The sequence below is a fragment of the Stigmatopora nigra genome, chromosome 10, assembly GCF_051989575.1.
Source record: "Stigmatopora nigra isolate UIUO_SnigA chromosome 10, RoL_Snig_1.1, whole genome shotgun sequence".
Taxonomy (NCBI): domain Eukaryota; kingdom Metazoa; phylum Chordata; class Actinopteri; order Syngnathiformes; family Syngnathidae; genus Stigmatopora; species Stigmatopora nigra.
This window is the reverse complement of record NC_135517.1, coordinates 7,906,633-7,921,890: the sequence shown is the minus strand read 5'-3', so window position 1 is coordinate 7,921,890 and position 15,258 is coordinate 7,906,633. Positions and strand designations below refer to the sequence as shown.

Genomic DNA, 15,258 nt, shown 5'->3' with positions numbered 1-15,258 from the left:
CAGAGGCCACCGACAGGGGCACAATTCCATACACACGATAACACTGGAAGTCTGGCGAGGGGATTCTCTTTATATTTACTTATTATTAATTTGCCTGTGTGATGTTGTTATTTGTGCACTAATGGGGAAAGCTTTAGATCTCATTATAATGACAATAAAATCAATTCAATTGCATCACTTTTGATTTGATGTTTTACTCCATTCTGATCATTTTTTGGCTGTTTTCAAATGCAAATGGTTTTAGAATTTTGGACAAGACATCGCTGTGTTTTGTTTCATACATTATTAAAATAATGGGAAAAGATAAGTAGTAGAATAGTGAAGTTGTCGTAATTGGTTTTCCTGGTAATTAGCCCTACTCTACTCCAGTTTGTCACTGCTAAAATCACTGGTTATTGTAAACATTAACTTTCCTAGAAATCCATAATGTGTTTGACCAGTGACAATTCTCTATCACTAGTAACCTATGCCTGCAGTTACCTAGTGATATTAGAAAGGGGATTATTACATTGGACAAGCGAGAAACGTACTTCCCCCTCGTCTAAAATATAAAAAAATACATATATAAATATGGCATGTGTGAATGGCGGCTCGCTCATCCAAGGAAGGAAGATAATTTTGAATTTTGAACAGCGCGTGGGAGTGTGGCAGAGCACGTGAACCCGAATGCGCGCTCCCGAGAATAACCCGCTGACGCTTCCATCCGGGAACTGCCGCGAACTCGCTCTCCAACATGGCGGCGTCAGGTGAGGTTTATGTGGGTGAACCGATAGGGTCGCTTGGAATAGAATTCAGCTCGTTTTAACCCCGAATTGCACCGATCACTTTGGCTTTGCTCGTTATAAGAACATCTCCGCTCATTTCGTCGTTATCCGGTGCCGATCCTCGGTCGATTGCTATTTTTTTATGCTGGCCCATGCGAAACCGTTGACGGAGGGTAACCACAAGGAGCAACGACTCGCTCCGTCAGAACATTTTAACCACATGTCACTTCCATTTTTTGGAGCAACAAGTCGGATTTGTCTGGTCTTCTTGTCGGTACACCTCAGATCGGGTGCCAATACGTATCATTTATCGCTATGTGACGTGTTAGCAAACTGCTAGCTTAAAGCTCGGAACACACTCGGCAGCAATGGGCGCAAGCGCGTTTAATGGAGGAGGGGTTGGGCCGTTGGGCCGGCTATCCGAGGACCAACCCCACGTGTACGTCCGCCATCCTCGCCGTCCGTGCGGGAATAGACCCGCTCGATTGCGGCGGTCGACTCCGCGTCCTATACACAACCGTGGCGGCCTTTCATCGTCGAGCGGTCCGCGATCTTTCGGCTCCAAGTTCCTGCGACGACTGCGTACGAGAACCGTGGTTCTGCGACTTGTACTAGGCCGTAAAAGCCAGACAAGTCATCGGCGATAGACTCCCGTCAGCGCGCGTTGTGCTGACCAAGCTGCGGTAGAGTCCTCAGAGTAGTCACCCTTATGAATGGCGTGATTTTGGACATCTGACATTTGATTGCCACAGGCTGGCCTTGGCAGGATCTTTTCTCGCCGATTCATAAAAAAAAAAGATCAATAAAGCAATCACGCAGCCGTTTTTGCAACAAATCATGTATTTGCACATGGTTGAATTAAAAAAGATTGATTTGGAAACAAATGGTAGGGCACAAATGTAAACGGAGGGGAGATAGTAATTAGTTCGTTAACAATTAAATGCAAATCATGTTGGAATTCACAAAGCATTCAATTCGTAATAACAATTATGTAAAGGTATTTTTTATGTATTTTTTTTCCTAGCATCCGGCTCCATGACCACTCTGTTTACTTTTCTGATTTTATGGGGAATATTGTTTTGGAAGTTTTTATGAAATGGTATTTATTGCAATAGGTAATAATTTTCACAGTAGCAATATTTACTAATAAAATATATGTTAGTTTATTCGTTTTTCTCAATAAGTTAAAATGTTGATCATACCATATAACTATAACTTGACGCAGTTGTACTCAAATATAAACAAGATAAAAGTTTTCTAGTGAAGTTTCCATTCTTGTCATAGCATCCCACGTCAGTGTGCAAACTGTTTATTTTTCCTTTAGCTAAGAAGAAGAATAAGAAGGGGAAGACCCTGCCTCTGATTGACTTCTTGGCAGTCAAAAGCGGAGGCAATGCCCCGGCACCTAGCTACCCTGTCAAAACCTCTAGCTGGGCTGATGAAACGGACGACTTGGACGGGGATGGTGAGCCTCACACTCAAATAGATGTTATTTTCTTTTCTGTTTTCTGCATCACAATTGTAGTCTTACAATTGTGATGCAGAAAACAGAAAATAAGATAACATCGAGAGAAAGAATGAAACAAATATATCCAACTGTCCTCACTTGTTTAATATCAGATGAATACATTTGAATTTGCATTCTTTTAACATGAAATAATTTATGTATCAAACGATGCGATGAATTTATATATATATATTTTTTTTTTTTAAATATTGACAATAGTCTAATTTAACTTTCCTATTCTACACTTTTCAGTATCAGTATCATGGCACGCAGATGAGGATTCCTTCCGAGGAGGCTCGTCCATTGATCGGTCCATCCTGCCCACCGCACCCCGTTCGGCGCGTGAGCCCAATATTGACCGCTCTCGACTGCCATCCAGCCCTCCATATACTGCCTTTCTCGGCAACCTCCCCTATGATATCACTGAAGAGTCAATCAAAGACTTCTTTCGCGGCTTGGCAGTACGTATTAACTGTCTATGCTGGCTATTTTTAAATATTTGCATGTCATATTGGTCAGAACTGCCTGTTTTCTGTTTTTCTGATGCTGAACCATTTTTTTAATGTTTAAGTCTTTTATTTTTGTTTTCAGATCAGTGCAGTGCGTCTGCCTCGTGAACCCACCAACCATGAGATGTTGAAGGGCTTTGGCTACGCTGAGTTTGATGATGTCGAGTCTCTCCTGAGTGCATTAAGTCTCCACGAGGAGGTGAGGCAATGCACCATGTAATTGAGTTTTTAGTCAGGTTCTCTGCTTTAATTCTGCAGAGCACGTCACCTATTGTAAAATGTTATTTTTTAATTTGTTTCTGCCAATCTGTTCATACCAATAGAACCTGGGAAACCGAAGGATCCGTGTGGATATAGCGGGCCAGTCCAATGATAAAGGTAAAAAGGTTTTTTTCAAGCTTTTTACAAGTGCAAGGTGATACTGCTAAAAGTGTATTACAATGTATTCTTATAAGAAAAACAATGCAATGTACTTGTATCTCTTGATTTTTATTTATTTATTTTTTATGATCAATTACCCCCTTTGATCAAAAGAAATAGTAGTTTTATTTATATCTACGCTACTGGTGTCTTTCTACTTCAGAGCGAGACAGTGGAATGGGGCGCAGAGACCGCGGTGGGAGAATGGCGGATATGGGCCCTGACAAGACAGACAGTGACTGGAGGGCTCGGCCCAGTGGAGATGTTGATGAGGGACCTCCCAAGAGGGATGATGCCTTTGGAGAAAGTAAGTCAAATTAAAGGTTGATGGGAGAATTCTTTTCAGTGGCAGCTTTTTTCCACATTTACTTTTATTTCTCAGGAATGCAACCGGGCAAGGGTTGTTTATATGTTTGTACTACTACTTCAGTAGTTTATTGCAGCCACAAACACATACTGATGCATGTACTGATGCAATACCATTTCCCCAGGGGAAGCGGGGAAAAAAACTTAACAAGCCAAATGAGGAGTGGATAAAATCACTAAAATATTCCAGCTATCTAAACTAGGTTTCAATAGTAAAGTAGTTAAAAAGGCAACAAAAATGAAAGAAGCAAATGTTATGGCTAAATAAGTAGATGCATAAATCATTTTGTCCAGGATCCCGAGATCGCTACGAGTCGGATCGTTTCCGAGATGGTCCACGACGGGATTACGACGGCGGAAGAGACCGCTACCGAGATCGCTACGATGACCGAGATCGTCGAGATTACGATCGTGGAGGTGAGACCTTGTCCTGCCTGGGTAGTTCTCGCTGTTAAACACAAGGCCATACATTTGCAGTTTCCAGTTCAAGTTGTACTCGTGATTATGCCATTTTTCTTAACATTCATTTCACCGAGCATGTTAGAAATGCTTAAAATGATCCTTTGGTAGTAAGGGTCACTTGTAACTACCAACAAGTCTATTAAATTGATAATAAATAGGTGATTAAAGAGAGCCATTGAGCACTATTAAAAGATGTAAGAATGACAACTCCTCAAATGATGCCCACAAGTGATTCATCTTTTGCCCGTTGCATTTTAGGTTTCGACTCTCGTGGCGGAGGAGGCCGTCGTGCCTTTGGCAGCAGCTTCCGTCGTGATTATGATGATGGTCGAGGTAGCAACGATCGTTTTGGCGATCGAGATCGTTACGGAGACAGGGATCGTTACAATGACGACCGATACGAAAAACGGGATGAGAAGCACGATGACAGAGGTGAGTGAGGCTCTGATCATTTGTCAGTTGTTTTGATTTCAGAGATTGGTCTGCATGTGAACCTTTTTGTTCCCCGGGGCAGCTTCCCAGCAGAGGCCCAAGTTGAATTTAAAGCCTCGCAGCGTGCCCAAGGACGAGGAGGCCGGCAGTGGCACCGGTGGAGGAACTTCTCCTGCTGCCGCACCGACTTCCGGCAGCAGAGCCGCCTCCATCTTTGGTGCCGCCAAGCCCGTTGACACGGCGGCCAGGGAACGCGAGGTAGAAGAGAGGCTGAAAAAGCAGGAAGAGAGGCTGCAGAGGCAGCTGGAAGAGGACAAAAGCCGTGGCCCTGACAGAAAGATACGAGACAAGTGCGTGGTTTGCCCTCTTTGAAAGCAGTTCTCGTAATGCTGTGCTGAAATTGAAGCAAATACGCCGTTTGAGATAAAGCTGAGACTGTTTTTAGACATTTGGCTAAATGTGTTACATGCAGAGACCCAAGCTGGCGAAGTGAGGAAGGTCCTACTGAGAGATCTCGTACAGGAAGTGAGTCCTCCCAGCAAGGAAGTGGTTCTGGAAGAGGTGAGATTGTCCTTTTCGCGCACTTTGCCTTATTTATATATGTGGTTTGTTTTGGTGGCTAGTGTGTTTAAGCTTCCCTTTGTCTCATTTGCCAGGGTCACGGTGTCGAGACTCTGAGCGTTCTGGGGAGAATGAGGATTTTGGTGGGAGAGAAGACGAGTCCTCTCCCCCTGCATCCTCCTCGCAGCCTCCCCCTGCCAAGGAGCCGCTGAAGGTGATGCCTGCACCTCCCCCCAAGGAGAATGCTTGGGCCAAGAGAAGTGCAGCCACCTCCAGCTCTGCTGAACCCGAAGGGCACGCCCCAGTCTCTCCCGTTGGTTCGGCTCCTCCCAAGTTCAGGTGAGGGTATGCTTTCCATTTCCATCGAGGACAAATTGTATGTAATGCTAGATTTTTCTTTCCTCTTTGTTTATAGTGCATCAAATTCGGCAGATGAACGAGGATCTGGAAAGGGTAAGGCTCACGTTGGGACACAGTTGGGGATTTAAGCAAACTTGAGTCCTGTCTAAGTCACTCCTCAAATATAAAAGTGTTGCTATTAGCAAAATATTGGAAATACCGTATTTGTAAAGAGTCCATCACTCTTTTTTTTATTTGAATGTCGGTAGTGGTATTTAAAATTAAGATCATTTTCAAATATGTAAAAATTGTTATGGCCTGAAGATTCAAAGTGGAAAATTGCAAGGAAAATAGAATGGTTTATGAACTGAATTCCCCAAAAGTTGGGACACTACAAATTGATACAAACTGAATGCATGGATTTGGGAAACTATTTTTGTTTTATATTTTTTTTAAAAGATTTCTTTACTCCATGGAAATCTACATTTTCTATTACAGTTTTTCAGTTTAGAGGTTTAACCTGTCATAGTCTTTTATTTTTCTCTCCCAAATAAAATATTACAATTTGGCACTTCATCAACATTGCATTATTTTTGTTTTTATCATTTCTAAGTGTCCTGACTTTCTGGGAACCTGCCTTGTTTTCAGACAACGTATTTATAAAACAATTATGACATTTTTGTGGTTTCACCTAATCACTCCCCCCTTCCCTCTCGACCACCAACATCACCACCACACAGAATGTCATTTGCTAAGAAATTCATATCTGGCAGGGTTTGGGCCTGGATCAAAGCAGTAAAAGTTTTGCTATGGTGCCATCTTGGTGCCAATTATTCTAAAGAAGGTTTTGGGTCTTCTTTGAGCCCAAATTAGTGGTTTGACCTAATCTTGCTGCCACGATACCATGAATTTCTTGGCCTGGTCTACCTTGCAAATAGCGGGGGTGGGACACTGTCCATAAAAAAATGACTTTAAAGGTGAAGCTGTATGGAGGGAGAAATGGGATTCACTGGACCTGCCTGTCCAACTGTTAATTTTCCGATCTGTTTCTCATTGCTCCTCCAACAGTCATGGCCACTGATGGCATTTGTTGCTGTAGCATGTTCTAAGTGTAGTCAGCAGTTTACAGTCCTACCCTTCTCTCAACTATCTGGCTTCTCCTTTAAGATGAGAACAAGGCTGATGGCGCACACCGGGACCGGGGCCCCCCACGGACTCGAGGTGGGCCCGCGGGGCCTGGAGAGGGGCGAGGGCGAGGAGAGGGTCCCAACAGAGACCGAAGAAAGGAGGCAGACAGGTCAGCCACTTACAGCTTAGCAACTCTTTAAGTTGTTAACAAAACAAAGACAGGGAGCTAGCATGAGGGCATCTGCAAAGAATGACCCGCTTTTAATCACACGACTGCCGATGCATCCGTTTCTTTTGAAAGTTGTGGACTTTCTCAGATTTGTGCTAAAATGGAGGCTCACAATGCCCAGTTGGTAGTTGGAATGCTACAACAGTATTAGCATGCAGTCACACGAGTTAAAGAAAAACGCTGTCTATTGGTGACCATCTCTGATTGCAGAGTGTAGGTGATCCAAGTGGATAGTTTATAGTGCTCCTGTAGTGTTAAAGCTTTTTCATAATTGAGTGTTCTTGGCAAGTTTTATGAGTCCCGCTGATGAATGTTAACCTACGGGTTCATTCTGACTATAGAAAGGATAACAGAAGAGACCGAGATGCCAGACCACCGCCCGAGCCAAAGAAATGCAACGAAAACCCAGCCCCCGTAAGTCCGTCACTGGGTCCGTACCCTGGCAGGTGTTTTAGTTACTTAAGGCTATTCACAAAGCTCTTGGGCTCCTCCTCTTCCTCCACATTTTAGTCCAGACCAAAACCATCACAACAAGCAGGCAATACAATAATTAACCTGAATTATTTGGACAAATGCAACATGCTGAAAATGTCTGATTTGCTTGTCTTTTGCAGAAATTCAGCTCAGCCAGTAAATACGCTGCTTTGCTAATGGATGGAGACGATGACGACGCTGGGGATGTGGAGTAGAAAAGATGGCAAAAAAAGAGGAGCGAATGAACATCAGAATAATAATCATTTCACATAGTTTATATTCTCCTCATGCAGAAGCAAGCCCCCGAGGGAGGGGCAGCCACCAGTCCCCCCCCCCCCCCCCCCTCCTTCCCTCTTTCTTCAAACCTGTCCTTTCCCTTTTTCCTCTGTTCTTGCCTCCTTCCTTGACTCAACTCTGACGACTCCTTCAGGATCTTCACAATAGTCACTTACTGGACTTATTTTAACGAGGGGTAAAGCGTCTCCAGCTCATGGAAAGTGATGGATAAAGTTGAAAAATTGTAATAAATAAATGAAAAAAGTGGGAGAAAAAAAATTGTACATTTGTGGATGAAAGGTGTGCTCAATTGATCCCAGCTGATGCAGCAAAAGCTACAATAGACTTTTAACCTTAACTAATAATTCTTCAATACGATAACATGTTTCCGCATCGATGCATTCATTTTTATTAATCATGTGACAAGTATATTCACCCATTTTAAATTCTTGCTCTCTAAATTTAAATCATGAATCTTGTCTTCCAGCACGGACTATATTCTAAAACTTAGTCGTATGGCTTTTCGGCATTGTGTGTTCACTGTACAACAAAAGCAAAGGCTTTGACACATATTTCCATAGACACCCAAGAAGCACCATGAGTCATGGCTCACTTTGATTCTTTCAAGTGCCATTATTGTTCTCCCCTAATGGTTGTACAGACGTTCTCTTTCTACACCTTCTGATGAAATCGCCTCAATTAAAGTCTTTTCTGCCAGTCTTCCCATTCTCCACTGCTGTCTGCCAGTCATTTTCTACTTGTGAGGACTACATTGTGAGAGGTTTTCATGACATAAACTAGTATCAACATGAGTATACGATCTGGTTTTAAATAAGATAAGTCAATGCAAATTATGAGCAGCTTGATTTTGGACCCTTCATCTTCTCAAAGATTTGTTCAACTAATTGCACACCAATTTTTGCCATGTGGAAATCAAATGTAAATTTCACTATAGGTATTTACATAATGCACAATGTGCATTTTGTGTGGGCTCACAACAGATTATTGCTATACCGAATATTTCATAATTACTATAAACTTAGTTAACCAAACTGAGCTTAAAGGTATTTATCACATTAAATATTTCATTTTGCTATAAATCCTAATATGAATGATGACTCGTGAATCACATTATTCCAACAATTGCTGCATCCTTGATGGGTAGTGTGGTCTGTTGGAGACATTTTAACAATGTTTTTTCAGCCAGTGCTCCCCTGCAACATAAACTCTTGGTGGCAGCTGGTAGGGACCCTGCTGCGCTGACCCCCCACTCACACACACCCCAAGGTCAGCTGCAATGTTCTGCAGATTTACCGCTCAAATGGGATTCCCTTCATTTCTGCAGGCGGTGAACTACATTTGGTAATTAATGACTTAATTAAAATGACTTCACAGAATTGTACAGATTAAATAGAAAAGAAATAGAATCATATTGTACAGATATGTGACCAGCACTCCTAAGGAAGTTATTATTATTATTAAAGCAATGAGGAGACATTGAACAACGCTGTACTATAAACATTTTCTGTAATTAACCTGAAACTGATGAAAGAGTCTACGATAATAAAAATCCTTGGTCATTAAGTAAAAAAAAAAAAAACAGAGTTATTGTTGGGTTTCTTTTTTAATAAATTATATCTAAATCACCACCAGATAACTTGTTTTTCTTTCCTTCATAGGAAAAATTGATTTTATCATCCTGATAAAGCTTTGGTTATCAGGGAGTTTTAGATGTAAGTATTTTTGATTGGTATTTTTATTGATGTATAGGGGAATTCCATAGATGAGCAGCAAGATCCTCACTTTACTGTATGAGCGTGGTAATTGCAAAATTACGCCACGCCACAGGAGGGCAGTAGTTGTTAGCTGCAACAAAAAAGAACAGCTATTGTGCGTAGGCCAACCAGCTGTTTAAATTTGGCACATGCGCGGTACCTCATTCTTTCAGGAAGCCATTTCTATCCCGGCGGTCGAGACACATGTATCCGAACGAGGTAAGTTCTCTTGCGTTTTACGGTCATAAGTGCGTTTTATCACGCCATCGTGAGACTTATTATTAGTAATCGATTGAGCCCAAAACGCCGGTTAATCTGTTACTTTAATGCCAGCTTCAACACACCGTCGACAATTGAAGTTTGAGATCCTTTTCCTCTCCAGATGTGTGCCGCATCTGACTAGCTATTTTAGCATTAGTGACACGACGACACTTTTCATTTGGCTTTAATCGTATTGTCCGTTTTCTGTCCATTATTCCGTCGTGTAGAAATACTTTTAATCTAATCAAACAAAGTCGAGATGTCAATGTAAGTATAGTTAGTTTGATGGTTAGATGACATCCAGTGGCACGACTTGTGTTGTATGTAAACCGATTTCACACTTAACATTATTGATGCAAAATAGTGATGTCAACTTTCTTATAACTGTTATCGCTACTGTGTATATTTAATCGCCTTATCTGTACTAAACGCCTCAATTTTTAATTGTTCTGATTTCACTCTAAACATTGATGCAAAAATAGTTATGTCTACTTTCTTCTGTTATTGCTACTGTGTATATTTAATCACCTTGTCTGATAAAGGGAAAAGAAAAGCACAACAGGGCGCACTAACTTATTTTCATTTATTAGCTTGATCGTATATTAATAAGTTTTTTGTCAGATTTATCAACATGAGTATAGTTAGTTTGATGGGTGGATGCTCTCTCCTAAATTACATCCAGTGGTACAACTAATGTTGGATGTAAAGATAGATTCCACCACGAGTGCCATTTCCAATGTGTAATTGTTCTGATTTCACACTATAAAAAATATTGATACAAAAATGGTTACGTCAACTTTCTTTTAACTGTTATTGCTATTGTGTATATTTAATCGCCTTGTCTGAAAAGGGAAAAGAATAGCACGTAGCAGTCACTAACTTATTTTCATTCATTATCTTGATTGTATATTATTTAAGTTTGTTGTAAGATTTCTCAATTTTGCAATAATAGTTTTGCAACTCCCAACTAGTTTGGTTAAATCAAGTTCTCTCTTTTTAGCATCCGGATGCAGCTCTTCCAGAGTGTCCAGAACACGCCCTCAAGGTTAAAGGAGAGGAGATTGGGCCAGATTAAGGTAAAGTGAATTCCAAAAAAAACATTAAGCCTTTTTGGTGAATCTTAATTCTCTATATTAAGTTTTGTTTTCTTCTTTGTACACATCAGGTCCATGTCACTTGTGACTTATCTGCACTTCAGAGATGACTGGCAGGCTTCTCAAAGGTTAACGTATTTGTTTATTGCAAAGTATCCAAGTCTTCATCCAAACTAAATAAAAGCTTTAAATATTATAATCTTGTGGAACTCCATGATGTGATATCTGATCTTTATGGTGAGGTTTCACTGAACTGTGACCTCTTATATCGGTAAAGTCCACAAGGATATTATTAAAGATTAGAAACTTCATTTGTTAAAGTAGATTTTTCTTAAGTCAATTTCCCAAGTACAAGACTAGTGTTTATTCTTTCTTCAAGTGTTTACTCCCCTTGGTTTTAAAAAAAAAATCCTAAATATATATTATTTCTCCAGCTTTATAAAAAAAATATTCTAAGTGTTAACTGCTCCAACTTTCTTTTAAAATATGGTTTATTCCTTCAGCTATGGAAAAAAAATGTTAAATTCCCCTTGGTTTTAAAAAAAAAATTAAATCCTAAATATATTATTTCTCCAGCTTTTTAAAATAATATTCCAAGTGTTAACTGCTCAAACTTTCTTTTAAAAGTTTATTTCTCCAGCTTTTTGAAAAAAAAAAATCTAAATGTTTATTGCTCCAACTTTTTAAAAAATATTATATAAGCTAAATCTATATACCCACAATTTTTGGATATTCAATTTATTCTCCCAGCTTTTTTGTTCTAATTTTTATATTCATTCCCCCAGCTTTTTTACCTACAGATTCCACCATCTTTTTTTTCCCAATTTTTTTGCCTAAGTGTTTATCCCCCCAGCATTTTAAAAAAAATATTCTAAGTGTTTATTGCCCTTTTTTGTTCATTTTTTTTTCTAAGTGCTTATTACCCTTTTTTTGTTCATTTTTTTTTTCTAAGTGTTTATTGCCCTTTTTTTGTTCATTTTTTTCTAAGTGTATATTGCCCTTTTTTTGTTCATTTTTTTTATTTAATTTTTCTAAGTGTTTTTTCCAAATTTAAAATGTTTATTTGTAAATAAAATATTTTAACTTTGATTGTGACTTGCATCTTTTGTTAAAGACAAAACACATGCATACATTTAAAAGCTTTTATTTTGAAAAACTTGAACAAAATAAAGTAATTCCTCCAGTCACCAGCAGGAAATACAGGAAATAGAAGCTCCAGCTTTTATTTTGAAAAAGTTTGTAGATTGGTTCCCGTTGGTGGTCCAGCATCGTAAAAAATCGAATCTTCTCCACCCTCTGGTGGAGAAGATTCGAAAATTGAAAAAGGGGGGGTTAGTACACAGTTAGTTCAAAAAACAATGAGAAGGGCTCACCTTTTATTTTGAAAAACTTGAAGTAGTTCTTCCTGTCACCAGCAGGAAATAAAAGCTCCAGCTTTTATTTTGAAAAAGTTTGTAGATTGGTTCCCGTTGGTGGTCCAGCATCGTAAAAAATCGAATCTTCTCCACCCCCTGGTGGAGAAGATTCGAAAATTGAAAAAGGGGGGTTAGTACACAGTTAGTTCAAAAAACAATGAGAAGGGCTCACCTTTTATTTTGAAAAAATGAAGTAATTCCTCCTGTCACCAGCAGGAAATCCAGAAAATAAAAGCTCCAGCTTTTATTTTGAAAAGGTTTGTAGATTGTTCCCGTTGGTGGTCCAGCATCGTAAAAAATCGAATCTTCTCCACCCCCTGGTGGAGAAGATTCGAAAATTGAAAAAGGGGGGTTAGTACACAGTTTGTTCAAAAAACAATGAGAAGGGCTTACCTTTTATTTTGAAAATTGTCAGACTGGTTCACAATCCAGCAGAGAAAAAATTAAGGCATCTGAGACTATCTGTTCAATGGTGGAATTCTGTAAAACAAGAAGGGGTCAATACATGAAGTTTAGGACAACTTTTATTTTGAAAAATGCATAGATCAGTGCTGGCTATTAAACCAACACCAATCTATGCATTTTTTTCAAAATAAAAGGCAAGACCTTACAAATGGTTGAGTAAAAAATATATTCACAAGGGCTTACCTTTTATCTTGAAAAAAATGCATAGATCAGTGCTGGATGTTACACCAGAATTAATCTACATTTTTTTTTCAAAATAAAAAGACCTTGCGAATGTTTTTTAACTTAACCATTTGCAAGTGAGATTTTACCAGAATCAGGGAGTGGTGTAGTCCATCTCGACTTGGGTGGAATTCTGGAAACAAAAAAAAGGGTCAATATACAAAGTGAAGTAAAAAAAAAACATTTGCAATGTCTCAACTTTTATCTTGAAAAAATGCATAGATCAGTGCTGGATGTTACACCAGAATCAATCTATGCATTTGTGTAAAAATACATTCGCAAGGAAGGTTTAACCAGAATTGGGGAAATCTTTTATTTTGAAAAAAATAAAACATTTGGGGCTAAATACTTGAATGCCTTGAGTTTTTCAGTCAATCATTTAAAATCTATTCATTCTTAAAATGCTTGTTTTTCTCTTCTTACACCAAGAAAAAAAGTTATTTTACCATACACGAGTCAAAAATGACCCCTGCACTATGGTTGAATAAATCCCTCACTTATATTTTGTCAAAACCACATTTAAAACTAAAAGTTAAAAGATCCAAGCCCTGAGGTCTTTAAGAAAGTTAATGGGGTAAAAGTACATGATTGTTTTAATCCATCAAATATTAGCGGTTCCACTACATGGCAGATTATTTATTTAAATTCAGAAAAATGTGAAAAGCCACATTGAAACTCACAAGCAAAAGCTACTTCTCTATTTGCCATTATAGTATTTATTTTAAAAATTAAATTCAATATGCATAAACCTACCTTAAATTTTTCCTTTATCGCAACATGTCTGGTCTACATTAACCATGATAATTAAGGGATTACCGTTTAGCCTAGAGGTCTTTGAGAAAGTTAAGGGGCTAAAATTATATAATGTATTTATAGTATTTATTTTAAAAATTAAATTCAATATGCATAAACCTACCTTAAATTTTTCCTTTATCGCAACATGTCTGGTCTACATTAACCATGATAATTAAGGGATTACCGTTTAGCCTAGAGGTCTTTGAGAAAGTTAAGGGGCTAAAATTATATAATGTATTTAAGTGCTCAGTGCCACTGCATGGCAGACTACTTTTTTAAATGTGAAAAGCCACATTGAAACTCAAGCAGAAGCTACTCTTCACTTGCCACTATAGTATGTTTTTTAAATTAAATTCAATAGAAATGACCCTAATTTAAATTTTTCCTTTATAGCAGCCATGTCTTTTCTACATTAACCACGATAATCGAGGGATTACTGTTTAACCCTGAGGTCTTAAAGAAAGCTAAGGGGCTAAAATTATATTATTTATTTAAGTGCCTCGTGCCACTACATCACTACATGGCATATTACTTTTTTAAAATCAGAAAAATGTGAAAAGCCACACTGAAACTCAAGCGGAAGCTACCCCACTTGCCACTATAGTATTTTTTTAATTAAATTCAATTGGGTTGACCCTACTTTGCGGTTTTTCCATTTATCACGGTCCACATTAACCGCGATAATCGAGGGATGACTGTTAAATCCTTTCGCATCCACTAATGCATTTGTGTGGTTGACTGTCAACCACAGTGTGGTAAGTCAATGACTTATCCACAGATTTTTGCAATTAAAAAAACGCAAAGTCATTTAGTGATTTCATTCAAAATTGGACGAAAAACGAGCCAATTGCGCAAATCCTTAAATACTGAAAGCTGACGTCTAAATGTTAAACGGGGAAAATCGGAACTATTTAAAAATGACCCACTTGGTTATGGCGTCGACGAGTTGATCCTTTCTGGTCGTTTCGGCCACATTCTTGATGTTTCCCAGTAGTCAGTGGTGCTCGTTGAGGGACTGAAACACACAAAGGAATGATTAGTTTTAAAACAAAGAGCGATCGGTAACGCAATGCAGCCAATTTGTTTGCAAACATTTTGCCCTCATGGCTGCATCACGCTAACGGAGCATGCTACCGTCAACGATCACTCTTAAGATGAGAACCGGGGCTTCGAAATCCCCAAACGACGACATACAACATGTGCAGCAACGTCTAGTGAGAAGTTTGACAGCCATTCTTCGTCAAATCGTCAGCTCTGAGCAGCTCTGCAGTACACGCCCGTGCAGTCTCAATCGCCATTTTGCTGGATGACATCGACTATTTGAACTCTCACCTCGGCCACGCCCATTAAACATAGAAAAACACAAAATAGAAATTGTTTTCATAATAACGTGCATTAGTCAGTGTGTGTGTATGTAAAAGGTTATATTCCGAACTGCCTTGGGCATAGGTGTTGAAACGTTTTATCCAAGGAAATGGGGTGAAACACTTAGTCATTTTTTGGACAAAATGCTTCATCCACCATTGAAGACTTATTAAGTTAAACACTTAGGCATTTTAACTTATTCTTTTAACTGAATATATATATATATATATATATATATATATATATATATATATATATATATATATATATATATATATATATATATATATATATATATATATATATATATATATATATATATATATATATATATATATATATATATATATATATATATATATATATATATATATATATATATATATATATATATATATA

General features: G+C 38.6%; 1 protein-coding gene and 2 long non-coding RNA genes across 7 annotated transcripts; 2 read left to right on the top strand and 1 right to left on the bottom strand.

Moving 5' to 3' along the window:
• The first annotated feature begins 601 nt into the window (after positions 1-601).
• Positions 602-8,187, top strand: eif4ba (eukaryotic translation initiation factor 4Ba). 2 transcript variants are annotated; one of them, XM_077726886.1, is made up of 15 exons: positions 602-746; positions 2,089-2,229; positions 2,524-2,732; positions 2,863-2,979; positions 3,104-3,158; positions 3,364-3,507; positions 3,861-3,983; positions 4,287-4,460; positions 4,543-4,810; positions 4,933-5,021; positions 5,117-5,360; positions 5,437-5,474; positions 6,528-6,657; positions 7,059-7,131; positions 7,332-8,187. In XM_077726886.1, the coding sequence occupies exons 1-15, from the start codon at positions 734-736 to the stop codon at positions 7,404-7,406; spliced, it is 1,893 nt and encodes a 630-aa protein (XP_077583012.1). In that variant the 5' UTR covers positions 602-733; the 3' UTR covers positions 7,407-8,187. The 2 variants fall into 2 exon arrangements, with proteins under 2 accessions (XP_077583012.1, XP_077583013.1); XM_077726887.1 differs by lacking the exons at positions 6,528-6,657; positions 7,059-7,131.
• A 1,227-nt stretch (positions 8,188-9,414) lies between these two features.
• Positions 9,415-10,796, top strand: LOC144203284 (uncharacterized). Its single transcript, XR_013327648.1, has 3 exons — positions 9,415-9,461; positions 10,504-10,579; positions 10,669-10,796. It is a non-coding gene; the product is annotated as an uncharacterized LOC144203284 (long non-coding RNA).
• Positions 10,797-11,725: 929 nt separating this feature from the next.
• LOC144203240 (uncharacterized) lies at positions 11,726-15,007 on the bottom strand. Of its 4 annotated transcripts, XR_013327634.1 has the most exons (7): positions 14,689-15,007; positions 14,421-14,509; positions 12,789-12,832; positions 12,406-12,492; positions 12,185-12,329; positions 11,971-12,108; positions 11,726-11,893 (listed from the first exon to the last, which is right to left on the bottom strand). It is a non-coding gene; the product is annotated as an uncharacterized LOC144203240 (long non-coding RNA). The 4 variants fall into 4 exon arrangements; XR_013327637.1 differs by lacking the exon at positions 11,971-12,108 and having other exon boundaries at positions 14,689-14,998; XR_013327636.1 differs by lacking the exon at positions 12,185-12,329 and having other exon boundaries at positions 14,689-14,995.
• Positions 15,008-15,258: the final 251 nt, after the last annotated feature.

Coding starts and splice junctions, on each gene's coding strand:
- eif4ba (XM_077726886.1), top strand. Junction 3,159..3,363: donor GGGCCAGTCCAATGATAAAG/GTAAAAAGGTTT, acceptor TTTCTACTTCAG/AGCGAGACAGTGGAATGGGG. Junction 4,811..4,932: donor GACAGAAAGATACGAGACAA/GTGCGTGGTTTG, acceptor TGTTACATGCAG/AGACCCAAGCTGGCGAAGTG.